Here is a 27,136-nt window from a genome sequence, read left to right on the forward strand (position 1 = left end):
GACACTAGATTCAACATTTTTGTTACTAATACGTACACCAAGTGGAACTCATTCACATATAAATTAGCTAGAAAAAGTAACATATATGAAGCTAAGATGATTTTTCGAGAAAATTAAATTTGTTTTATGCTACATTATTCATGATATTTTATTTTTATGTACATAATACTGTATCATAAAATTTTTTTTATATCTTAAATCTGACTTGTTTAAAAAACATTGCCAGTTTTTTTTAAAAATATTTTCTTTCATTTTACACCTCTCTATTTTATATATATATATATATATATATATATATATATATATATATATATATATATACATACATACACACACACACACACACACACACACATATACACACACACACACACACATATACACATATGAGGGGTTCACAACCATAGTGGACCAAGTCCATATTTTTCTCATTTGGAGATAGTTCATGTACAAGTATATAAAAACCATGTTATATTCACTGCCATAATGATCCAAGTTCACAGTGCATTTTCCGCCCGACAGATAGCATCAGTAGCAACAATTGGAGAAAACTACTCCGCGTTGCCTTCACAGCCATAGAGAACCAAGTCCATGTAACTTTATAGCCTTTTCTCTATGATTGCAACAGTGGAAGAAAAGTGTGTATTATAATATTAAAATGAGTACTAGCTGTTGTGAGTCATCTGGTGAAGAATATGTTCCAGATACATCACAAGAATTATCTGATAACATTATGAGTGGTAAGTTATAGTTAAACTAATAATTGTTATAAATAATATTGCATGTATAGTTGTAAAAGCAAACTGGATGCAGCACATGTTTACATTACACCAAGGGTGTTTTCGAAGTGGCTTGAAGTATGTACATATCCATACTCAGTACACAGTTTTAAAAGCTGACAAGTATTTACGAAATGTAATTCAAATGTAATGTAAGCAGGTTTTGACAAATAATTTTTACTTTCCCAGGTAATAAGTTAAAATCATTCCATTACATTGGTGAATAGGAGGTAACGTGTTTTGAAATACAAATCATCTGTTATTGTTTTCCGCAAAACTCATAGCTGTATCCGAATACCTATTGATGCGTCCAGTAAATTCACGTCCTTACATCCCTAAACAAATGCACCCACAGTTGAAAGGCTGCATTTTAAAGGATGTACAGTATCCAAATATTTATACCGCTAGCGCTACCTGTCTTCTAGTTAATGCACTAATACAGACGAGCGTTTATATCGATTCTTTCGAAGGTGAACCAATAAAACCAAAACGTGCATAACCTTGAAATTTTTTAAAATAAATTGTGATGTGATAAAATGGTTGCTTAGAATGGATATTTTCGTTCGGTTGTTCCTATAAATCTAGTAAATAAACTTCCTTAGTGAATTATGTAAATATATAGTTATAGTATAAGTATTTAAAAATATATACTAGGTATGCTTTTACATGTCACACGTTTATTTTGCAGTTGAAAATCTATTTTAACAAACTCATCTCGTACCACCTGTGCTCTCTTCAAAGGTTATGTATGTGCAATATTTCAAAGCTAAAGGATGTAGGGACGTATCAGTGGATGCGAGAGTCACATCCCTTAAAAATCTCGAAATATGGACGCATGAGAGGATGCATCGACATCCCTTGCGAGAATACGGACACAGCAACAAAATGACAGCGTCCATTACGATGCACTATTTGTGGATCCCTTAGCTAAGGGAGCTATTCGGATACAGTTCATGTGCAATTAATATTATTGTAATTTTTGCTTTGTGTTAAAAAAATTTTCCTTGTTGGTTTCTGTTGATTAATTTATATGCAAAAAATAATTAAAATGGTTTACTATATTAAATTACAAAATAAATGCACAGTATTAGGAAAAGCCTAAAGGCTGAAAAATAATGGAAATATTTCCATTTCAAATGACAAAATATACATCTAACTTAATGTATTTATTTCAGATACATCTGGAGAACAAGATGTACAGACTGCAAATGGAAGTACTAAACAGAATGAGAATGAAATTATTGACCATGGCAGAGGACGGAAGAGGAAACGCGATGAAACAAGGTGGAAAAAGAATATCAGAAAGATGTCTCGAAATAGTGGTAAAGAATACTTGTCATCAAATTCAGGCAATCTTGTGAAAGGTAAGAGCTTCATACGCAATTTAGATTGCCAATGTCCCCGTCGATATTCTGAGAAACTTACCACTGATCAGCGTAAAAAAGTTTTTGACAGTTTCTGGAAACTTGGAGATTATTCAGTACAAAATGCATTAATTCGTGGTTTGGTGCACAGGAAAAAAGTACATAGGCCGAGACGACGTGACGGTACTGGGGCGGCGAAAAATTACACGTATGAGTATACACTCAGAGTGAATGATGGAATTAATATTAGAATATGCAAAAAATATTTTCTTGGTACTCTTCAACTAAGTTGGGGGCGTGTTTATAGATGTTTGATTAATGATGATGTATCAGCCATTGTAGATACCCGTGGCCGGCATACTCCAGGAAACAAAATTGACATTACTGATGTTCTAGAACATATCAATTCATTTCCTGCATACCAAAGCCATTATTCCCGCAAAGATAATCCCGAGAGAAAGTATCTTCATCCTGATCTTTCTATTCACAAAATGTATGAAATGTATGCAGAAGAACGCAGAGAACAAAATAAAATTCCGGTGAAAGAGAAATTTTATTATAAAATATTTTCCACAAAATTCAATTTACATTTCAAGCTGCCAAATACAGATTCATGTCGTTTATGCAATGAAATTAGCATGAAGTTGTCAACAGAAAACGAAGAAAATGCTAGAAAAGTTCTGGAGACACAAAAGGAACTCCATCTCCGAAGAGCAGAGCAGGTTAGAACAGAAATGAAAAGTGATAAAGAGAAAGCTTCAGATGAGAGATATTGCTGTACATTTGACTTACAGAAAGCACTTCCTTTTCCTAAGCTGTCAACATCAGTAGCTTACTATAAACGAAATCCTATGTTTATAATTTTGGAATACACTCCTTTAACAATACTGTCGGTTACATGCATCTGTGGTACGAGACTGAGGGTGGTAGAGGCTCCCAAGATATTTCTAGCATTATCGCACGACATCTTAAAGAGAATGCTCACACTCACAATGAAATTGTTTTATATTCTGATTCTTGCAGCGGCCAAAATCGAAGTATAAAAATGGCTCTTACACTTCTCAAACTAGTCAACAGCACAGATGTAGCAGCACAGACTATTGATCACAAGTTCATGGTCTCTGGTCATTCCTTTCTTCCTAATGATGCAGAGTTTGGGGTGATTGAAACAGCGAGCCGCAAGAGAAATCATATTTATAGTCCAGGAGACTGGAAGGAAATTATTTGTCATGCAAAGAAAAAAAAATCCTAAATTTATAGTCACTGATGATAAACATTCAGACTTCATTTCTACAAAGGCATTAGAAGAAGCCACCACAAACAGGAAAAAAGACACCGATGGAACTGCATTTAGTTGGCTCAACATTCGGTGGATACGTGTTGAGAGAGGCTGTCCCTTCATTTTGAAGTTCAAGGAAACCCTCAATGAAGATCTGACTTTCCGAAAAATCAATTTGGAAAAGCAATGCCGTGGGCGTAAATTGCTGTCTCTGTCGTCTGTCAATCAAGAACCTTTGTACACGGCCAGAAGACATGTCAGCATGGCCAAAAAGTAGGACATAATGGATCTACTACCTTACATTCCACCAATCTATCATGTGTTCTTCAAGAATGTTCCAGTGGAAACCAACACTCGGCATCAGTGTATTCATTCGGGTAAAGAAGAAGATGACAATATTATTTATATTGATTAAATAACACTTGTGCATAGTGTAATATGGCATACCATTATTTTTGGATGGTTAGAAAAGAAAAAGTTCATCAATGTATATTATAATTTCTGTTTCTGTGATGTGTATTCGATAATGTTAATAGCCAAGGTGAACCAAGTCCATTTAAAAAAAAAAAAATTGATAATATAAATAAAACTAATTTCTTGTCTTATCTCCTGATACATGACAATGCAATGTCACAATGTTAATATTATATTGCCATGTATTTTTTGCATTAATAGGTGCACAAGAATTAATTATGGATGAAAAACTTTAATGCTTGATTACACAAATTACTACCAGAAGGACTTGGTCTACTGTGGTTGTGAACCCCTCATATATATAGACACACACGCACACACACCCCTTTTCATTATATTGTATTTTGGATCAATTTTTTGTGGAATCCTGTGAAGCGTGGAAAAAAAATACAGTTTCACTGTATTTTCAAATATGATAAGAAAAATATTTGATACTCTTAAATAATTTGATAATCAAATAAAAAAAAGAAACAGGATTTGCAGAATCATATCAGACATGATAAATAAGATCACAATAAAATTAAGACACATAAAGAACTCCACATGTAATTTGTTTTTGACATTTTGAAAGTACTGAAAAATTTTTAATATAAATTTACCATAAAAACCAAACCAAATCAAAATTTGCAACTAATTTTCCAATATAATAAAATTGTTAAGTATTTTGGCTACATTCAAGCCAGTTCAAGGGGTTGTTAAATTTCACTGTTCTTTCATTAATATTGAAGTGAGTGATTTCCGTTTTCAGTAAAACCAAATACACTTTAATGAAAATATGGACGGACAGCTTTATGTCAATAGCATTGAAGCGAGTGAGACAAGGTACAGAGGTGGCATCTAGCGGCGCGGTGTGAACAACAACAGCGGAATTCAAATGACAGTGTTACTGAAGTGTTAAAATATTAATCAGACTTGGTTTTAAACTGTAATTTGTTTTGAAATACCATTAGTGCTCATTGCTAAATAATAACAGTGACCTAAAAATATGAGATGAATAATTTGTATGACTGCAATGATAAAATATTTATTTAAAACTCATATATTAAATGAACCTATGTAGTTAACATTGGCTATGTTATTTTGTCTTACTGAATGAACCTTTTGTAATGATGTTACATCACACACTTTTAAAAGTTAATACGTGCAATATGAGAAATTATTCAAAACTATTTCAATGCTTGCAACAAAAGCATTCTCTCTGGTTTAACATTCTTCATTTAATTTTTTTCTTAGACATGTCGACAGAACTGTTCTCATGTGGCACGGTTTGATGAACAATTTGTTTGCAATAAATAGCATATGTGTAAATAATCGGGAATATAGCAATGCACATATAGAAGTAAACAGCATGAGAAGCCATTTCAGGACAAAGAGAATGATGCAAAGCACGATAACGAGATGGAATTAACGAGTGTGACTTGAGACCAACAGGTCTAATCTCATTATTTTAATTGTCACTATGATTTAAATAATTTAATTTGTATGCAGACAAACATATTTATAGATGGTTTGTGGTGGGTGATACATTCCTTAGGAATACTAATATTTAGATGCATTTACACTTTTCGCATAATTTTTTGAACACACTAACCACTATCACTATTACAAACTATATATTATGAATATTGTTTGCTACCTAAAAAAATGTTTTCCTATAGAGCTTTTCTTTAGACGTTTGAAAACATTAAAAGGAAAAAGGTGCAAAGAACTAAATTACTTACCAACTCCCAAAGTTAATGGCAAAAGAACTCTCAACAACACAAATGCTAGTTTCCCCATTGTTTAAAACTTCTGTCTGGATCGTAAAACTGCAGAAAAGAAAAAAAATTACAAACAAGTAAATTCTAATCTTGAATAGTTATAAAGGGTAGCAAAAATATTACATTAACAGACATTAACACTTACGGTGATGACATTAAGTGAATATTTTGTCAATTAATAGGTTATATGGAAATACCTCTTAAAGTAACACCATAATGTACAATTATTATTAAATACAAAATAATATTCTATAACACTAAAATTTTCAAAAATATTTATCACACATTACTAAACTCATACTACAGTATACATTAGCTTTAAGCAAAAAAAAAAGCTTAGTAAAAAATTAATTTCAACAACAGTATGAAATGAAAAGTACACATTCTAGAAAATAAAAATTATTTCCAAAGACATCGCAGTTAAAACTTCACAAAATTTCAATTAGTTACATGAAACAATTGCATATCAGCTACCTAGGCCTGACCATGGAGGTAAGAAGTATTTGGACATGTTTATATTCTTTGGCGTGCTTCACCCATGGAATACATTTTGTGGCAATTACTGTTGTTGCATGGGGCTCCCTCCTTGCTCTATGGATGCTACTACCTACGTTTAATAGTTACCTGGTAACAGAAATGTTAATTTACAGTAGTTTATTATTGTTTCAAACTTTTTTATGCTCTATTCACTTATAACTACTTGGGGTTTACACACTTTCACTTCAATTCTTTTCTTTGAGTTTTCCCTGTATCATGAGTCTAGCTGAAAAAATAACTGATATGCATACTAAAAAAATTACTTCACAACACATTTCGACAAACATAAAAGCAGTGAAAAATTTATTATTTGCACTATCATTTAGATCAATACAACTAACCAACACTGCCAGTATATACCTAACAACTACATTTGTTTAATAAAATTTTGAAATGACTAGGCCTTCATAAATATTATTCTGCTTCAAATTAAAACACAATATACACAGTAATGTTTGTATCCCATGAACTAAATTAATTCTAGTGAAAATTGGACACAAGATTACCAAAAGGAAATTAAATTATGAATAAAATACATTCAGTAAATACATTAAGATACTGCATTCAAGACACTTTTTCAATTCCTTGAGTTTTTCCTATTTTTCAGATTTTCCCTGTCTGCAGAACCCTGCTAAACAACCACTGCTCAATTTTAACCCAAGGAAAAATGTGTGCCTGTCAGCATACAATTTGTAAAAAAAACCAAAATGGCTTTGTTTACATTGGTGGAATTTGGCAGACGTGTTGAAAAATAGTAAGCCAATACTTTACTCATGCACGGAAGACAAGACTCAATCTAAATCATTTCAATAGTTTATAGTTAGAAGCAAGAGTGCACATCTGTAGAATTAACAAGGAGGGGGATGGGGGGAATTCACAGGGGATTTTGCACGTGGATTTAATTGACCAATATATTACAAATTATTTTATGGTAAAAGTACACCATATCAATATTAACACTATTTCGGTGGAGTAAGCTTTACAAATAAGCTTTTATAGAAATGAAAACACTAACACCAAAAACTTCTGTTTTAAAAACAAAACTGTACTAAATATAAAACCATTATTTTTTACTATAATTGCTTACACCAAAAGAAAGGGTTGCATTATAATCTCCAACATTGTATATCTTGTCACTGGAAGAAAGTGAATTAACAATAATGGCAACAGCTTCGTTGAAAAACTACATACTCTGCTTGAAACTGCACATATGCCACTTTAGTCCTGTCTTGTTTATTGCTTCCTGGAGCCCTATGTTTTAGTTTTTAATAGCACACGAGTTGAAAGTCACGCAGTATTATCTCGAAAGAAGCACAATTTTATTATGCTGGAATCATTCGAGACAGGTCGTGTGCGCTAAAGCATTTGTAATTGAAGTGACTGGACTGCACACTTCAGATTGGCCATTTTGCATGTGGAATTGTGAAAAATGCTGCTAAATAGAGCTGTTTCTAATAAAAAAAACAATGCCATAAATTGATGTCGGAATTATTTAAAGAAGACAATTTGTAAAATTACACAGGTCAACAAAAAAATATTTGTAAAAACTTTTTAAACAAATACATTTAAATATTACATATTTTTAGGTGCTGACACCGTATCTGGTTATCAGTTTTTTTTTGTATCACCCACAGTTCTCTCAGAATATGACATGGATTATATTTTAAAATGGGGAAAATTGTATGAATAAAAAATAATAACATGAATCATAAACTGTATTTTTATTTAAATTATTAAGCTAGAATTTTTATTTACCATAAAATTCACTACTTCAGTACAGATATTTTACATTCTTATTTTTTGTATTTTCTTTCCCTTTTGACTGTAAAGCTTCATATATAGCTTTATCTCTGATGTGATGCATTTTGTTGTTCTCGATGAAGTGACCAACGGTAATCACCCAACATGATATTCCACTGTTCCTGGTACCGTTTTTCCATCACCTTTATGTCCTGATGGAACCGTTTCCCCTGCTCTTACTCACATCATCAAAGTTTTCAGAAAAACAAATCAGATGGTTGTGCGAGAAGTGAACTTTAAGTCTTATCAAACGTCCCAGATTTTTGAACTATATAAGCTCATAGTTTGGGTTTTTCACATTGCCAAAAAACTTAAGTCACAACTTGCTTAAATGATATTCAAGCCTCCTTTTCCTTTCTAGGCACCTTTGCTTCAAAGTTGGAATTGAACATCATTTTACAAATATCCGGCACAACATAAACCCTTTCTTTCAGTTTGGTTTCTGATAAATGGGGAAATCTTTCACACAAATATTTAAAACATTCACCATATTTAGGCAAGGCTTTTATAGATTGCTTAATTAACTCAAAATTGATGTGTGGAGGTGGTAAAAGAATAATTTTTGGATCTTCTAAAGTTTTATGAAAATGTTCTCGCCAGGTGTTTTGTGGACCAATGTCAATCCCTTGCTCTGCTGTCCCTCTCACATATAAAACATAGAAACATTGTAAATCCCTTTTGTTGACCAAGGATCATCAAACAACTTTCAAATCTCCACATAACATCATCATAAAATCAAGTCAACAGTTTCGTGTCCTTCCTAAGGACTGAATGAGCAGACAGTGAAGCATAAGTATTTCCATTGTGTAAAAAAAATGCTTTCAAACTAGTTTTTGATGAGTCTATAAAAAGTCTCCAATCTTCCTTTTTGTACTCAATACCAAAATCATTCATAAGACTACCAATATCATGGCGATGAACCAAATCATCTTCCTGCTTGAAAAACTGAGCAAACTGTTGATGTTTGTATATAATGTTCCAGAAGCCAATAAAAAATTTTCTTTCAGCATAGAACCAAGCAATTATGTTTTTTTTCCTTAGTCAAACCCAAATCTCTCACTAAATCTTTTAACTCAGCTTTTGTAAACAACAGTGGTTCTAAATTTTCTGCAGGACATTGAAACTCATCACCCGGTCCACTTTCATCAGACTCAGTTTCAATCGACTGTAAAATGTCATCAATATACTGAGGTGCCTCAGGGACAAGAAGTGACTGTCCATGTCCTACCTACTGAATAGCTGAAGGAAGGTTCTGTTAAACAATTACTCTCTTATTTTTGGAGTTATACCCAGAAACATCAACTCTGCAAAAATAACAATCTTTTGAATTACCTCTTTTTTTGCTCTCTCCATACCATGAGTACTGCAAATCTAAAAGTTTTTTTTTATATAGATCATTTCCTAATATCCTCGACACAAACATAAAATACCTTATAAGAGCCCAAAATTTTTCTTGATTACCTATTTTTACATCAAAATATGCAATGTATACATTTTTTTACAAAACCAGTAATGTTTCTTTGATGTTTTTGACCTAAAAACTAACCACGTATATAACAAAAAGTGTTAGGACAATTTTTACACCCACGGTTAGCCATACTTAGAGCACATGGGCCAAACACTGAAAACAGCTGTCCCATTTTCCAGAACTGCCAAGCTAATAACATTTGATTTTAATGCATGTTTCAATGTAATAAAATGCACAAATATTATATGAAAAATTAACTTTTCATATTTTTAATATAAAAATATGACAAATTGGTGGGTATATGACTTATTTTTTTTGTAATTTTCGGACTTAGCACATCCAAAACCATAATAATTAGGTAAAATTGTTGTAAAGTGTTTTTATTGTTGGCCTGTGTTATTTATCTTGAGTAATAATTCTGCTAGGAATGTAGCTACGTTCTGAGATCTACGATATGTTCATTGCATTTGTATTCTTGGCCTCAACTTATTCTGTCGTTTGACGAACATGTTAATTTAAATATTATAATCATTATATTTCACACTATACTCTATACCCTACATTTGTTGTCTTATATCTTATACCCTACATTCATAATAATCTTTCTCTCGTATGCTGAATACAATCTAACTTGTAGGCCTACTTCTGGTGATAGAGAGAGCTGTTTTAAATAAATAGATAGAACTAGCATAAATATATTATGTCAGCATTATTTAAAGATAACAAATTGCTGAACAATTCAGCTTGAGTAATAATTCTACTTAATTTTTTTTTAAGTAAGTTCTGAGATCTACGGTATGCATTTATATACTTGTGGCCTAAACTTATTCTGTTGTGTGATGAACATGTTATATTAATATCATAGTTATTACATTTCACCATGTATGGTATATACAGTAATATTCTTTCATTTGTATACTAAATAAAATGTGATTAATTTCTTAGAATAGTATTATTCTTGATTACTCCGTACAGCAGCATTGCGATACTGTAGTAATTTTATTCTGGAACATGTATACATATTTTACTCTTATAAGGAGAAATTAGTTATATTTGAAGTGGTCAACGTAGATTATAATAGATCAGGTACAGAAATGAATACTGCGAGCACCATGCCTTCAAAATGCCATGCAGTGAACTTATTTAAAAATTGTATTTTTATTTCTATGTAACTTTACAAAGAACTATCAGCTATTTTATCTGGACTGATTGATGTATTTATTTGTACTCTTATTGGTTAGACTTTTCACATTTGTTTAGGCTAGTCCAGCTAAGTCAGCTGAGAGCCATGTCCTTATAAATCCACTAAGTGAACTTATTATTTAGTATTTTCATAGCTACTTAATTATACAAGATAAATAATTTTTTTTGGTACAATACATAATGATGCTTGACTGTAACTGTTGATTGCATTTTGAAGCTGATTCCCATTATTTTAAAATCGGAATATAGAACAGTTGTAAAAAAATGTAACATACAACAGACTCACAGCATTAATTTACATACTTGACTTAACCTGCAAAGGATAAACTGCAAGGAGCACAGAAGCACTTAAAAGCTTCCTATATGTTGAAAACAATTGGCCTCAAAAACTTAATAAGTGGAAATTTTTTAAAATGATTTAGCTGCAGCATTATGTATAAATAATTATAGTCAGTGTGTTTGTAAATGAAAAAAAGGATTGGTGGTAGAAAAATTGCATACAACATGCATGCGGCAACAAGCGAGAAATAAAAGACGCTCGCCTTGCTGTGGAAAAAATTAACCACAACATGAAAACCAAATTTCTTTGTTGCACACGGGCTGCATGCGACATCTGTCTCTAAGATAAGAAATGATATCGTGTACAGCAAATTTTCGTTCGAGCACAGCAACTCTTCCGAGAATGGTCTCGTGTGCAAGTTCACCATTATAGTCAAACTCGCGTACAACTGGAAGCCGAGTGTTTCAAACATTGGGCCCCTGGAACTAGGTGATGTAGAGTTCGACCTTTCTCTCCTCTTTCCCTCCATCTCCCTCCTCATTCACCATCCCACTCCATCTCCCTCCTCATCCACCATCCCAAAGGAAACTGCCAATCAGCACAATATTTGTTCACGGAACATAGTATTTTTCCTAGATTCGCAATTGAAAAGTTTGAGGCTAAATTATATTTGAGTAGCATTATTTTGAGGTGAATACAGTACCAGCCAAGGTGGGTGAGTGGTCAAAACTTCCCCCTTACCAAGGCTATCTAGCTTTGATTCGTGTTGGAAGAACCCAGAATTTTCACAGATGGAAAATGTGGTAGACATTTCCGTGAGCCTATGAGTTTTCTTGAAGTATTCCTATCTCCCCTGTTTTCTCTAAGTATTCCCATCTCCCCCATGCATTCATTCTGTGAATACTTCATTTTCATCTGATCATCCCTATCATCTCTAATGACTTTGATGTCGATGAGATGGTAAACAATAATAATTAATTCCTGCTTTCTTTTATTAGGCAGCCAACCCTCTCTTTACACCACTGTATAAATGCTTGCAATGAGAAAAATTACCACAATATCTGTAAAATATTTTAAGGAAGGTAATTTTCAGAAAGTCAAAAATAAATGTACAGATAATTCTTTTATTATCACAATATATAAATAACTTACAAATCGTATCACAAAAAAAAAATTCAGCACTAATCAGGTTATCCAAAAAACAGTTACAGTGTTGTATGCTGTAGCGACAAAAATCTTCAAGCAGTTTTGTTGACAAAGTCATAACCCATGTGCGACATATTTCGAACGACGACGTTGAAGTTAACTTCCACAGATCCATGTGATCGAACACGTGTCACTGTACATAAAAAAAACACATACTTGTAATAAAAATTGAGAGCAATTTTATGAACATGTCTTCAATCAATGATAAAAACACATTTCATTTTAGAGCAAATGTTATACGTAATTTATTGTTATGTAATTTAGACACATCACACAAGTAAACTAAACATTACCTGTTATGTATGTATCACTGAACGCTAAGAAATTCTGATCCATTATGACAGGATGTGAGAGAGGGATATGAAAGCTGCTTCTAATCAAGTGATATATGACAGTCAATCCACAAATATGTTAAATGCCTTTATGTATTTTCACATCCCTGATGGTGGATGTCTATTGAGGAAAAATCTATTTACGTATCTCATAATGTCATAATCTACTTCTAGCACTCAGTATACATTTACACAAGTTCTAAATTTAAACAAGTTCTAAAGTTAAGTTTCTGCAGGGATTCAAATAAAAACTTTCTTCTAAATTTAAAACCCAAACCAGTAAAAAACCTTTCTTTTAAGTACCTCCTTTGGGCTACAATCATCCTCATTTACCTGGACATGACCTCTTTTTATAACCTTTATAAATTTTTGGAAGACATTTCTATTAAAATATGAAATATCTCTATTTTTTAGTAGTAGTGAGAGAAAGAAATTTATTTTATTTTATTTTAATTCTTTTTGTATTTTTAAGCTTTTGCTGGAAAAAAAAAGCTATTCAGTTATATTTTTCAATACCTCTTTCCTTGGGTGAAACCTCCTATTCATTGACCCTGAAAACAAGGTTGGTTATGTAAGGTCAGTTATACAAATAATATGTAAAATTGTTGAGAAAGTATTCAAATACAAAAAAAAATTGTTTCTTCTAAATTAATTTATTTTTCCAGAATTGTTTTTTAGGGCTCTTAATATTTTTGCTGTATAATAAATTTAATATAAAACCATGAAATAACTGTACACCTATCCCTCACTTAGCACGGCTTCAGATTGTGCGAATTCATTTAGCGCCATTTTAATTTTACTGCCCCAGTCTCAAATAGCACGTCTGTAAACTTCAGTTAGCATGAAATCTCGGCAGGCAAAAAAAAAAAGTCGAGCACGACACCACGAAGTGTGTTTTAACTTCTGTGAACATGTGCTGTGGGATATATTTAGCCATACAAGGGGGGGGAAGAGAATCGCGCGCAGGTCTGTCTACGCTATTGGCTGTTGTACAAACATCGGCTGTGGCAAGTTAAATTGCGGCTATGGAGTGTAAAAGACCAAATGTTTTTTTTGTCCGCCCGTATGCCGCCTTGCCGTACCGTTGTCGCCTGGCCACAAACCGGGCTGTGAACTCAGTCTCGCCAGTGGCAGGAAATTCACTCAAAAAAATGCAACGTCTGCCCATTCAGCTGCCAGTAACTGTACATGCTTGATCACTCATAATTAGGGGCCTGTTCTTTTCGCGATCGCGATTAAACGACGATAAACGCGAAATCACCGTAAAATACAGTTTTTACGTGAAACCACCATAACACATCATTTTTACACGAAATTTAGTATTAAAACGCAAAATCGCAGTGTTTTTATTCGAAATTTAAATACTGGGTAAAAGACTTGCTTGTCACTGGTAAACAAACACCGCAACATGGCCGCCACTGAACATTAGTCATAAATGCACTAAAGAAAACAAAAGCTTACACATGCTCACGTTATAATGTTAAACCCAAAAGTATACTGTAAAAATACGCAAAACTACGGCGTTTATTTTCCTTTACGTCAGCTTGGAACAGCGAAACCGGATAAATACAAAAGCATGCAGATGATTGGGCGAATGGTGGCGAACGGTGTTTGGAACAGCCTTACGTGAGTGGCCATACCACCTCAGCCGGGGGCGCTGGCATACAGTTGGAACAGTGTCGTAGTATCAAGCAGATTATCGGGCGAACTGTAATATCTCGCAAGTTGGCTTTTTTTTGTGTATATGTTGACATTTTTATGGTGAAAAGTTTTACAAAATGTTAAAATTCCTTTCATTACATGAAAGAGCACAGGAATTCAAAAGTGATAGTTTCTTCGTTTTTGATGAACGAAACCAAATAATGATGTGTATGTATTGTGACAGTCGCGTTGATTGGCATCGCAAAGACACATGCAAAAAGCATGTACATGGCGACTCTCACAAAAAAAAGAAAGAATATCATCTCAAAAACAATACTACTCCTAAACAGCTGAGCATTGTCAGCTCAATTGATAAAGGTCAGACATTAAAACAAAATAAACAGGAATTTATTGTTGATTTCACCAACATGTAGCTGGAAATCAATATTCTAATTGAAAAGGCAGATAACAAGTGCCTGCAAAACTGGCTTCATAAATATGTTCCAGGTATGATTCAATTTTGCACTTACAAATAATGCTATGTCAATTGGTTTGATAATTTTGATGTTAGGACTAGTATATTTTCAAAAATATAAATTAGGTTGTTGTTTTTAAAATTATATGAAGGGATGATGTCAAGACATGTTTACTTAGAGTTACATATTTATGTCAACAATGTCCATATTCAGTACTTTAATTTCAGGTTCAGGTGACATACTATCTGCCCAAGTTTTAAGAGAAACTTATGTACCAAAAATCAGTGAGGAGCTCTCGCTACAGGTAAAGCAAGCTGTAGCAAATCAGAAGATAGTCATTATGAGTGATGAAACAACAAACAGAATGGGGTGTTGTATGTTCAATGTATTGATACGTATTCTTGCGGACATTGGTACACAGCGTATATTTGTAGGAGCAGTTAAAGAATTAGAAAATGCAAATGAAACGGAGTGTTCACGAGCAATTTTGTCTGTAGTGGCACAGTAAGAAATTATGCTGTAGCTGTTGTTAGTGACTCTGCCCGCTACATGACTAAGTGCATGGACTCGTTACGGGTAATATTCTCAGATGGTATGGTTCATGTTCAGTGCTGAGCACACAAACTTAATATAATTGCTAGTTTGTGGAGCACATCACTGCCCGAATTGAATATGTGTGTCTAAAGGCATTCAAAAAAAACACAGATACACATCATTCCTTAAGAATAAGTATCCAGGTGGTGAAAAGAAAGCTATACTCTTCCCATTACCAGTAATGATGTGGCGGAACTCATGGTTCCATTTGGTTGAGTACATTGCACAGTACCTTGAAGACTTGATTAGTTCTTCAAGCAGATACAGTGGTGAGGCGTGAGGTTTACATGAGGGGAAGCAACAACTCCATTCACCCCAAAACACAGCCGGGGGGAAGGGGGGGGGGGGTCCAGGGGTCCTCCCTCGGGAAAATATGGATTTCAAGGTACAAAAGGGTGCTATTTAAGTAGTTTTCTTAACTGAACATTGACTATTTCACAGGTAGAAAGATTGACATTTTTTGTTTAAATTATAAATTATTTTTGAAAAAATAATAATGTTTGACTTACATTATTCTGATAATAAAATACCTACTCTACATTATTTAAATACTAAGTGGGAGTGTAGTATCATCGATAACTTGTGCAAAATATATAAACAGACAACACATGGCAAAGTAAGTACTTAAAATAAAGAGAACAACCTCATAAAAATTTACTAGAATAGTAAAAATTAAATCTGGGTATTTTTCATACCAACACAAAAGAAATGATCTTCATACGTGATCAGAAACTCTGTTAACTGATACGTGTACCAATAAAATGGTACGTCAATCATTCCATTCCTGGAACGCCACCTCGCCACCTGCAGTGCCCAACTGTAGCGGACATAGCCGAAGCAGTCGGCGGAAGAATTCCACCGTCTGCTTCGGCCATGTTCACTTCAGTTCGGCAAGAAACCGTTACCTTCGTAGCTTCTACCATGTATTTTTACAGCCAATCCCCTCCTCGAACCTTTGTACCATGCAAACCCCCTTCTGAAAGGAAACTACTGCGGCAGCCTTCTTGCTGAAAACGGTCCTACCAGCGCTTCTAAACCTAGCAACGCTTCTAAAACAGCATGTGTTGTGTGTCAGCGAGTTATTTTCTTATAGCGCACAGCACACAGTATTGGGTCCCAAGAAGATAGTGTAAAAAATACATTCACCTAACTGCATGAGCCAAAGTAAAATACTATTCTGAATAAAATATTTTATTTAAAAAATACAATGTCTGGAAACTGCCTGGGCAAGCACTGCTTGCCTTGCTTGCCCTGACGAGACGCCACTGAGCAGATAGATGATGGTGGTAGTGCTGCAGAATACTTCAGTAACATGAGTATCACCATGCGTGACACTGTGATATGCTTTGCACAGTTCCTCGTAGAACACTGCTCCACACTTACTGAGAAAATTGTGGAACTTGAAGGATCCCATTATTTGCTCAGTTACAAATTGTACTCAATATTAGCCGACTTGGAGAACAACTTTTTGCTGGTTAGCAGAGGTATATTCAGGAAATAAACCTCTGCTGCAATTGATAAACTCCCAACACAAGTTAAACAGTGTGCTGTGAAGGAAGACCTCAAGAGCTTAGGCTTGAAGTGTCTTACAAAACTTCAAAGTCTGAAGGACAAAGATACAGCAAAATGATTTTTCAGTGCCATCGACAAATTGTTTGGTATTCAAAACATTCCCACTAACACTGTCAATGAAAAGATGTTCGCATGCACACAGCATATCCCACTGATGAACACACTAACTCAAACAGAATTTCTGCAAGGTTATCTTTCATTTCAGCAGCAAGTTGCTGTAATTTTGGCAGAAGGGCATACCATTGATGTCCTGAAAGTTTTGCAAGGTCTTCGTGAGCGACATCCAACATTTGTGACACAAGCAGTTTCAGTGCTGTGGATTCCTGCATCAAATGTGGACAGTGAGCGGGCATTCTCTGCGTATGGACACATTTTTAGTGATTTGCGGACTGGTTTAAAAGCCAGCAATGTTGAATTGATGCTTGCCAAGTACTTTGGCACAAACATTTAAAGCGTTGCTGTTTTTAACAGAAACATGGAATATTTTTATGTGAAATTGAAAATACATATTTTAATTTCTTTGTTGTGAATTATGTGAAGAATATTTGTCATTCACAAGACTTTTAATTAATATGTAAAGAACTTTCCACAATGTCAAAATCAAAAGTTTGTCATATAAATATATGTAATTTTACTGTTTAGGGTGTTCAGTAATGAGTAGGTTCAAGTAAAATTATTTAACTTAAATAATTTCAGATATATTTACAGTAACACACAATTTTTTTTTTCAAGTTTATAGCACCACTTTTGTGTTTTTAAGTGAATTTTAGCACCGATTTTGTGTTTTTAAGTGAATTTTAACACCGCTTTTGCTAATTTTTAATGACAAAATCTGAAAAATTTATTTACCACTTTCAAGGGGCCCTACTCATAATGCCAAAAGTTCATATAAATCTGATGCTGTTGGTTGTACTAGCGGGAATATATTTGACATTAGATGCTGGAACAGAAATGAACAGATGATTCACGTGGAAAAGGTTGTTAAATGAATGCTGCAATGAAAAAAATTGGCTTGACAGGAATGGTGTGAACCAGGTGGTGATACACAAATAAGCACTTTAATTTTTGAAAAATTAAATTATAATTATCCCGACAGTAATATCGGTTTCACTGTCAGTAAAGGATGGTTTGGAAAAGTACGCGACGTGAGTTGAAGGTCACGCCCAGGCGGGCAAGTCAGCCAGCCGACTGACGATAAAGTACATAACCACGTTTCTCCTATTACATAGCGTCGGACTTGTCATACAAAGTGCGATGAGGCATATAAAGATAAATGGTGTGATATATTTATAGCTGAGTATTATTCAACGTATTTATATTACGTAAAGTATATTCCTGCACAATTAAGGAATACATTAAATAAATTAGCCTTGCTATTTATGGAAACTAATGCTTCAGAATATGAATTTTAGTATAACACGAGCATCTTTAGGAACGAATTAGTCGTGCTAAGTGAGGGATAGGTGTATATTGGGTCTTTCCATTTTCTTTTCCTGTCACTTAGTTGTAAAAGACCTCTTTTTTATGTTACTCCTCTGGTAACCCTATACATACGGAGTTAAGAACTGCCAGGAGACGGCATGCTGTGACTTATTTGAAGTCACTTTTTAACCTCACCATCGCCACATGGTTCTGCCTAAAACAATGCAGAATTGGTGCTTGATAACTTGTGCTGGTGGTTAGTAAGTATGAATTAGAATCTCCATCCTTAAAAACTGCCTCTTTCATAAAAAAAAAGTTGGTTTAAATTGTTTCCACAAACACTTCAGCCAATGTTTTGGGCGTCTAACCAATATGGCACAACAATTAACTGAATAAAAAAAGGCTTCACACACTTACCATGTAATCATGCAGATGTGGACACCTACTGCCTACATGTACCAGTTAATACCGTAAAACAGGATGGGGCAAAAGTTGCGTATCAATTTTGAAGGTCTATTAAAAAAAATGGAGCAACTTACAGGAATGAGGTTTATTTTATTGGAATCAGTATACATCCCCATTTTTTAAAATCAAATTCAGGAGATCAAATCAAACAGGTGGTGGCAATAGCAACGATGCATTGATGAAGGCAAATTTTGACCTCTTTGACCACTTTTCAGCATATTTCGAGGGATATTGTGGTGATTTCCTCCCAAATTCACATCTTCATTTCTTCCAAGGTATGAGGATGATGTCTGAAAACCTTTTCTTGAAGTACATAACCCCACACAAAGCAGTCACAAACATTTCAAATCCAGTGAGCACTTCGGCGACCCTACATTACCCTTCATAGAGACGAAGCACGCAGGAAACATCTGTTCTTGGAAGAACTGGAGATGCGAATTCGGGAGGAAATCACAACTACACTCCTTGAAATGTGCCAAAAAGTGGTCGAAGAGTTCCGAAATTGCTTTCATCAATGCATCGCTGCTGATGGTCACCATTTTACTGGTGTGATCTTCCGAACTCAATAAAAAACTGGGGATGTTCACTGATTTCACTAAAATAAACTTAATTTCTGTGAGTTACGCCTTTTTTTAATAGCCCTTTCAAACTGATACACACTTTTTGCTCTATTCTGTATATCACACAATTCTTCCAATCTGAAACTATAAGTACAAATTTGAATGGTATATTTTTTTCACTGTTACCTTGCCTTCCTTCGCCTCGCGCCAGAACACGGGAGTCAATGTACTCAGGCCTGCGACCTGTCAGCCAACAAGTTAGCTTCTGGAGAAGTGACGATGTCTCTGGCACAAACATGGGCAGTCTGCAAAGAAATAAAGAGCGCAGCAGAAGTAAATACCAAAACCTTTTTGCTTCAAATGAAACTAGCTACAAAAGTACACATAAAAATAAAAATGAAATTTTTTTTTATTAATTTCATCAATATAAATTTACAACCTGGCATTAACTTAAAATGATATTAGGGAATCATCAAAACTTAAAATTAGGCTGGTCAGACTAGTCATTTGGTTCAAGAACCATTGAACATCTGAAGGAAAAAAAAAAAATAACGATCATACTTATGTGGGATATGATATAAAAACTTAAAAATTTAATGATCAAAAATAAGGAGAAAAATTTGGTTTATGACTAATATTTCATATCATTTCTATGTTGTCCCTGTACGGGAATGGCATACATGTCAATGAATGTGGTTTTCTTTGTTGGAAAGCAACACACTACTTTAGAACAGGACAGAATATGGTTCAGAGATTAATTATTTAATGATGTATGGGAGAGTGGGGACACGCTAGAAAGAGTGGTGTACAAAAGCAGGAGGGAAAACTCTAGAAAAGTTCTGATAACACACTGCTAGTAAGAACTATAGATGAGTGGAATAACTTAGAGTGTATGTTAGCAAGGAACGTGAGACAGTTCATGAGGTGGATACAAGGAATGTTGGTATGTCTACTTGCCACAGGGCATGAGTCCAACAAGAGCAGCATAAAATAATGATTATAATAGTTATTATTTCATTTATTTTTTTTATGTAGTATTAAAGTTTAATGAATTTTAACAAGATGAGCAAAATTTTAATAAAATTCCTTGTCGAAAACCGGTCCAAAGCCGGGGTTTAGTATTTTTTCAAATCTTTTTAATTTTACCAGAGCAGTTTCATTATATAGTTTAAAATTTCAGTCAACTCATCAACAATTCAATCATCAATGTAGCTGCTCAGTCGTGAATGTTAGTGGCAAGTGCAGAAATTATGTGTGATTCGAGCCCAGAAATGTAGTTGAAAACACAATTTTCGTATATTTATGTCCATCTGAATTATTTTAAAGAATTATACATTAAGTTTCATGTCTGAGTTTCATATTAGAAGTGTATTTGCAACATGAATTAGCCTGTTACCAAGGTAAGATGTTACACATCTCTGGTGAGTACTGAAAGACTCGGCACACATATGTTTTATATTCTGATTATTTCTTTACAATTTGACTGCTTGTCAACAGTTGAGGCCTTTAAGAGGCAGGTAATTAACAAATGAAACATAAACAACAATAAAAATACATATTTCATAAATAAAAATTACAAATGAATAAAATGGCTAATTTCATTTTGATGATGGTAATTCCTGGAGAAAGATAATTTTTGCATAAATGTATACATGCACAATGAGAAGATTTTCCCTACAAGGAAAGTAAGTCTAGGTCTAAATCTCCTAACTCTTAATAGCATACGTATAATCAGATCTTAACTTTTTGTCTTAGAATCTGAAAGTTAATCCACATCTAAGAAATATGCTACAGCCATTCCACCTCAATTCAGGCAGTTAGTAAGAAAATGTGTTAGGTCACCATCACAGATTTGCTTTAAAAATTACAGCAGTTATAACTGGTGGAGATAAGAAGTGTGCTGAAAGGATTTAGCCCCAAAAAATCTTTTATAGCCTTTGAAGTTGGTTCAACATCAATAAAAGGTGGAAAAAAAGCCCGTTTTACAAATGAGCGGCATTTCAAAACTATTAAATGGATTCCATTGATTTTTGTTTTTTATTTTGTAGCTATTATATTGAACTACAGAGTGGTATAGTTCCAATCAGCCCCATGACAATATCTTTAAAGGGAGGAAACTCAAAAATTTGACAAACTTTTTAATTTTTTTTTGAATTTTCAAACACATGGAATAATCAATTTTCATAAAAAGTAATTCTGGCATTATGTAGACCTATTACAGTAGTTTTACAGAAAAAATTGCTTTTAATTCTATGATGCATCAAATTATTAACATTTAACTTTAAATTTTGCCAAATTTGACAAAAGTGCCATTTTTGATTGACAATTACTCAAAAACCCCATTTCTTAAAAATATGAAAATTGGTCAGTTGGTAGTCCTAACCTTTATTAATAGCATGCACTTTGTTGGATAGTGTGTTTTTGCCTGTAACGGTATCTAAAAAAAATTTTAAATGTAATTTTATTACATTTTCTAAGGTCTGCACACTAATTAACAAATATGTTTTGTTGGTCTCTAAATATGAGATGTAATTTGTAAATTGGGTAAACCTTGGGAATAACAAAAGGAGAGTCTGTGTATACATTATGACATTAATATAATATGTACATATAATAGATATACAAACATATAATACATATGCTGCACTGTAACTCACATGAAAACCTTAAGTTAAGTAAAATTGAAACCAATATCTAATTAATTAAATGTAGACTCCTTACCCTTCCTCATCTATATGTAACATATATTGGCCAACTACCTAAAATATTTTTTGGTGTATTAAAGACAGATCTGCTGGATCTTCATCAACTCAGCTTTGTTGAAAGTGTGGAGTCTTGCTGATTGTCCAAGTGGGGTAGGATTGCTTACTGCTAACAAAACGTTTTGTAGTGGCCCCGACATTCATCCTTCTTTCCAGGTTCCTGTGGCCACTGAAACCTTTTAGCTGGATCATAGGGATGCATAAAAGACACAGTGATGTCATTTAACTCTTTAGATATACCAGTGACCTGTCCCATCCACCAATTCTGATCGTAAACACAAGCAACGAACCAGCCTACTTGGAAATCATTTATTGAATAATATATTTTAACCTGGTTAGATATTTAATTGTGCTTCCCATGAATGTCTAATTTTTAATCAGCCAATAATGATTTGATTGTAATCCAACAACTGGTTTTACAATAGCACATTCTTTTTCCTTACATGACCTACACGTTTGGATTGTTTTACTTTCAAGAGCCAAAAGAGTTATCTTTGGTACAAGATTACCTACTTCAGCCACAAATGAAGCATAATCTCTAATAGCATTAACACACACTGCCCGAAGATTGAACTTAGTTTTTAAGTGCTTACACAAACCGCCTATTGCATCACATGCACATTTTCATGCCCTGTACCAGAAAAAATCAATTTTTTTTTCAATAGTTTGAGTATTTTTTACATAGTTCATATAGTTGAAACCTATTTTTGAAATGTCCAGCCGCCCAATCTGTAATGTACACTATTGAACTCAAAAGTTCTAACTGGCAAAGTTTTTAAATTTTGAGTTTTATAATCTCTAAAGCACAGAGAACGTGAGCAGAGTCGTGAGCTGTATCATCAGATACTACAACGAAACTTTTTATTTCCGGACCAAAGAATGCAACACAGGTAAACAGTGAAAGCTGATCAGTTTGCCAGTGGCAAGTTTGGATTTCATCAGGCAATACAACCAACTAGTTCTTAGCAAAATGAAAATGTTAAACAAGATCACGTTATTTTGTTGGACAGAACTTCTTGCTTCAGCTATTCCTTCCCTTTGTATTTTCCTAATGTAACTGTGAGGCTTAGCTTTCTTAACTCAATGCCTTACATGTTCCAGAAAATTATTTACAGATAGTTTTTTTTTATAAGGTCACCATGTTTCCAAATCACAAATGTAACTTCTTTACCTTCATCCAAGACAAAATTTTCAACAGTTAATGTTTCTGTGCCGCGACAGTCACCACACTCCTCGAGCCAGCAATCTTTATTCCTTGTTTCATTACACAAACACTTCAGTATAATATTTTCTTCCTCAATTTTGTTATTTGTTATATTTCAAAGAGCTACATAGAATAGTTGCAAGTTACTGCAGTAAATACAAGAACACATAGTCTGTTCTTGCTGAATTTTCACCCACCTTGGCTATAAGGCATAAAACTTTAAAAGACCCATTTTTATAAAAGGGTTATCTTTTTTGAATGCTTCGTATGCATCTTTGATTGACCTTGTCATGAATCATTTAACCTTCTTACTTTCTCACCATTACCATCTTTAATGCAAATAACATATTTTTTGTTTGGACTTTTCCTTGAACAGTCTTTACTATCTTCTAGGTAATATGATAATGCTAGGGCTTGTACCTGTTTAGGTAAAGGATGTCCATTCGAGGGGTCAGGTTGAGCATGAATTCCCTTATTTTTTATATCTGTTCAGCATTTAAAATGAGGTACTTCGACACTGTAGGTAATTTATCCTTCAATTCAGTTTTACTAAATGTTTGTGGTACCATTGCTAGTAGCTGCACTTTTCCATTGTAGTTACAAGTACAAAGAGCTGAGTCAATATTAGAAAACCATAGACTACTTCAACTTCAGACTCACTTGAAACATGCACGTTTTATATGTCTTGTAATTGTTTACAGCTAGTTTTTAACTCATTTAATAATTATATCTTCTTTTTTCTCGCATAACCTTCTCTCCTATCCAATCTCACCTCTGAACGGGATTTCAATGGTGATACTCCTACATCTAATGTTTTGATGAGACTGCTATTTAAAACACTAACAAGTTCATCCTCCGGAATAAAATTCTATGATGTGGGTATTCCTTCTACAGGTTCTTCAGCAAGTTCCATAAATTTCATTCAGTAAAAAGTAACACAGTTACTACACAATATCATTTCTATTTACTGAGACAGATACACCCACAAACCTTTAAATATGATCAGCTAAATCATTCACCTTGCACATCCTCACACATTTACTTTTATACACACTTTTTTTTGTGCCTTTTAATGTAGTCCACACATTTAATTCTCTCAGTACTATGAAAGTCATACATGATTTAGTTCACTAGCTGAACATCACCCTTCAACACAAATAGCACAACTGTAACAGCAAAAGTTTGGGAATTCCCTTGTAATCCTGTAGGTGATTCCCCTTGTGGTCACCAGGGAATTCCCTTGAAGCTACCAGGGATTCCCCTTATAGCACCCGGGAATATTCAGATAGGGACTTTATATTTCCTAAGGTTTTTCCCAATTTCAGAACCAGTTACGAATTATTTCTCATATTTAGAGACCAACAAAACATATTTGTTAATTTAGCTTACCTACAGTCCTTAGAAAATGCAATAAATTTACATTTTCAAAAAATTCTAGAAATAGTTACAGGCAAAACACACTATCCAAGAAGTGCATGATATTAACAAAGGTTAGGACTACAAACTGACAAATTTTCAGATTTTTAAGAAATGGGGTCTATCAAAAATTGCACTTTTGTCAAATTTTAAGTTAAATGTTAATAATTACATGCATCATAGAAATAAAAACAATTTTTTCTGTAAAACTACTGGAATAGGTCTACATATTGCCAGAACTCCTTTTTATGAACATTTATTATTCAATGAAAAAAATTTTTTTTAAATCCAAAAAAATTAAAAATGTTTGTCAAATTTTTGAGTTTTCCCCCCTTAAAGATATTGTCATGAGGTTCATTGGAAATATATCACTCTGTAGTTCAATATAATAGCTACAAAGTAAAAAGAAATCAATGGAATTCGTTAAATAATTGAAATGCTGCTCATTTTTAAAACGTGCTTTTCTCCAACTTTTTTGATTTTGAACCAAATTCAAACTTCTTTGGGGCAAAATCCTGTTAGCACACTTCTTGTCTCCACTGGTTGTAGTTGCTGTAATTTTTTAAAGCAAATCCGAGATGGTGACCTAACACGCTCCTGCCTGAATTGAAATGGAATGGCTCGCTATAGCAAAATAATTTTAATTTAGCATACAAACAGTATTTTTGCTCCTAATAAATATATTTATTTAAGTATTTTTACTGTTCTAAAAACCCTTAAAAACCAGAAACAGGCTAGTTTATTAAATAATAATGGAATTTAACCCAGCAATATCAAACTATTCTATATACTAGCTGAAGTAATCACTGTTGCCTAATTAAACACATTGTGAAGAGGCTTCTTATAGTGAAATAAAGATTTACAAATACGACACTCGAACAGCCATTGCCACGGAGACGAAGAAAGTATCAACATTAAAAATTTTGTTGAAAGACGTGGAATTTTAGATTTTCGATGCCCCTGCAAACCAACCCCCCCCCCCCACCCCCCCCTCATATATGAAATGATTTTTGGAAAACCCTGTTCTCTGTTAAGGTCCATGTAATATATATAAGGAACATTCCTGCCCAGTTTCCAGTCTCTAGGACATATAGGTACTTGAAAAATAGGAATATTGATCTTTTTGCACCTGTAAATAAATCCTCCTAGGGAGCTGATTTTTGTAAAACCTGTTCTTAGCAGATGCCTGTAATAGCAAAAGAAATATACGTGTCTAATTTAATGTCTGTAGGTCTTATAGTTATAGAGAACTTGTGATGAGTGAGTCAGTGAGTCGTATTTCGCTTATGTATATAGAAGATTTATAGTAAAATACTGTACATATAAATTTTACATTCAACTTCACAAAACACAAAAAAAAAAAAAAAATTTGAGATGACATGCAATTAACTATTTAAAAAAAATGATAAAACATTAAATTACTAAACTTTCAGTTAAAAAATCTTACCAAATTCTTATTAAACTCAATAAGTTTGGTATGAATACACTTTTGGTGACAAGTTAATAACTTTTAGCACTAAAATTTCCCGCAACTATACTTTTGAATTTATAGAAAATCATACCTTCAAAATATAAAATGATTTGTTCATATACGGAGATAATGCTTTAAGCAAAACTCTAAGCAAACTAGTAACCAAACTATGTATGTGCATAAATAAAAAAAAAGTAAAACTTACATTTTCTTATGCTGTCCTGGTGAAATCGGAACATGGCACAATCCGTAACCTCTTACCACATCATTGCCAAAAACATCCAAACCATAAACACTCACAATAAGCTGCGGCCCTGTAATCAGAAACAATAACTGGCAACCACTCAAATACATACAATAAATTCACTAGATATTAAACAATTTTGTCAAATATTTATTATTTCATTTTTTATATTTTGGATTAGTTCATGACAGTTAATGTCTGTGGAAGATTATATGCAAAGCAGTTTATTAAGACACTTTCACAGGGTCACTAAAGAGTTGGTACTAAAAATATTCAGTAATAACAAAACTGAACTATACAAGCTTGTGAACACTCAGAGATTTTACTCGTGTACTAAATACTAAGTGTTCAAGCATAGGTCTGTTGCGGTTCCATATTTTGCATCTAATTCAACACGCAGAAAAGAGCTACAAGCAATTATTTATCTAAGCGTTTCTTCAGAAGAACTATGTTGAACTGTTGGAACAGTTTTCATTTTGGTAAGAAGGGTTTAATTCGTTATTGAATGCTGCTGTAGTAATACTTTATGGAAATTATAAATTGTAAAAAGGGAATAATACTTTTTGACTACATTTTCAATAAATCCAACCAAGTTTTTAAAACTACTTAAGCTAGAAAATAATATTATAAATAAAGTAACAAATTAATGAAGTTAATGTTTATAGGTCTGGTTTGTAAGGTAAAAAGTTTTTTTTATTATGGTAAATTAATTATAATTAATGACTGATTATAATTAATGACTAATAATAATCCCTCCATTACATGCTACACGCCTAATCCAATTAGCAGTGGTGGCTCTCTACCACCGCCCTTCTCTCTATCTCTCT

At 33.5% G+C, this 27,136-nt stretch overlaps 2 protein-coding genes across 2 annotated transcripts in view; both read right to left on the reverse strand.

The window, feature by feature from the left end:
• LOC134527075 (piezo-type mechanosensitive ion channel component-like) overlaps window positions 1-12,181 on the reverse strand; it is a 252,374-nt gene extending 240,193 nt beyond the window's left edge. The window contains exons 1-2 of the mRNA XM_063359411.1: window positions 12,097-12,181; window positions 5,618-5,704 (exon numbers count right to left, since the gene is read on the reverse strand). Coding sequence (XP_063215481.1) covers window positions 5,618-5,675 — 58 coding nt within the window. The 5' untranslated portion in view covers window positions 5,676-5,704; window positions 12,097-12,181. The remainder of the gene's footprint in view (window positions 1-5,617; window positions 5,705-12,096) is intronic.
• Window positions 12,055-27,136, reverse strand: part of LOC134538668 (B9 domain-containing protein 1) — a 41,976-nt gene continuing 26,894 nt past the window's right edge. The window contains exons 4-6 of the mRNA XM_063380127.1: window positions 26,271-26,379; window positions 19,399-19,517; window positions 12,055-12,283 (exon numbers count right to left, since the gene is read on the reverse strand). Coding sequence (XP_063236197.1) covers window positions 12,183-12,283; window positions 19,399-19,517; window positions 26,271-26,379 — 329 coding nt within the window. The 3' untranslated portion in view covers window positions 12,055-12,182. The remainder of the gene's footprint in view (window positions 12,284-19,398; window positions 19,518-26,270; window positions 26,380-27,136) is intronic.

The sequence above is a fragment of the Bacillus rossius genome, chromosome 1 (genome assembly GCF_032445375.1).
Source record: "Bacillus rossius redtenbacheri isolate Brsri chromosome 1, Brsri_v3, whole genome shotgun sequence".
Classification (NCBI taxonomy): Eukaryota; Metazoa; Arthropoda; class Insecta; order Phasmatodea; family Bacillidae; genus Bacillus; species Bacillus rossius.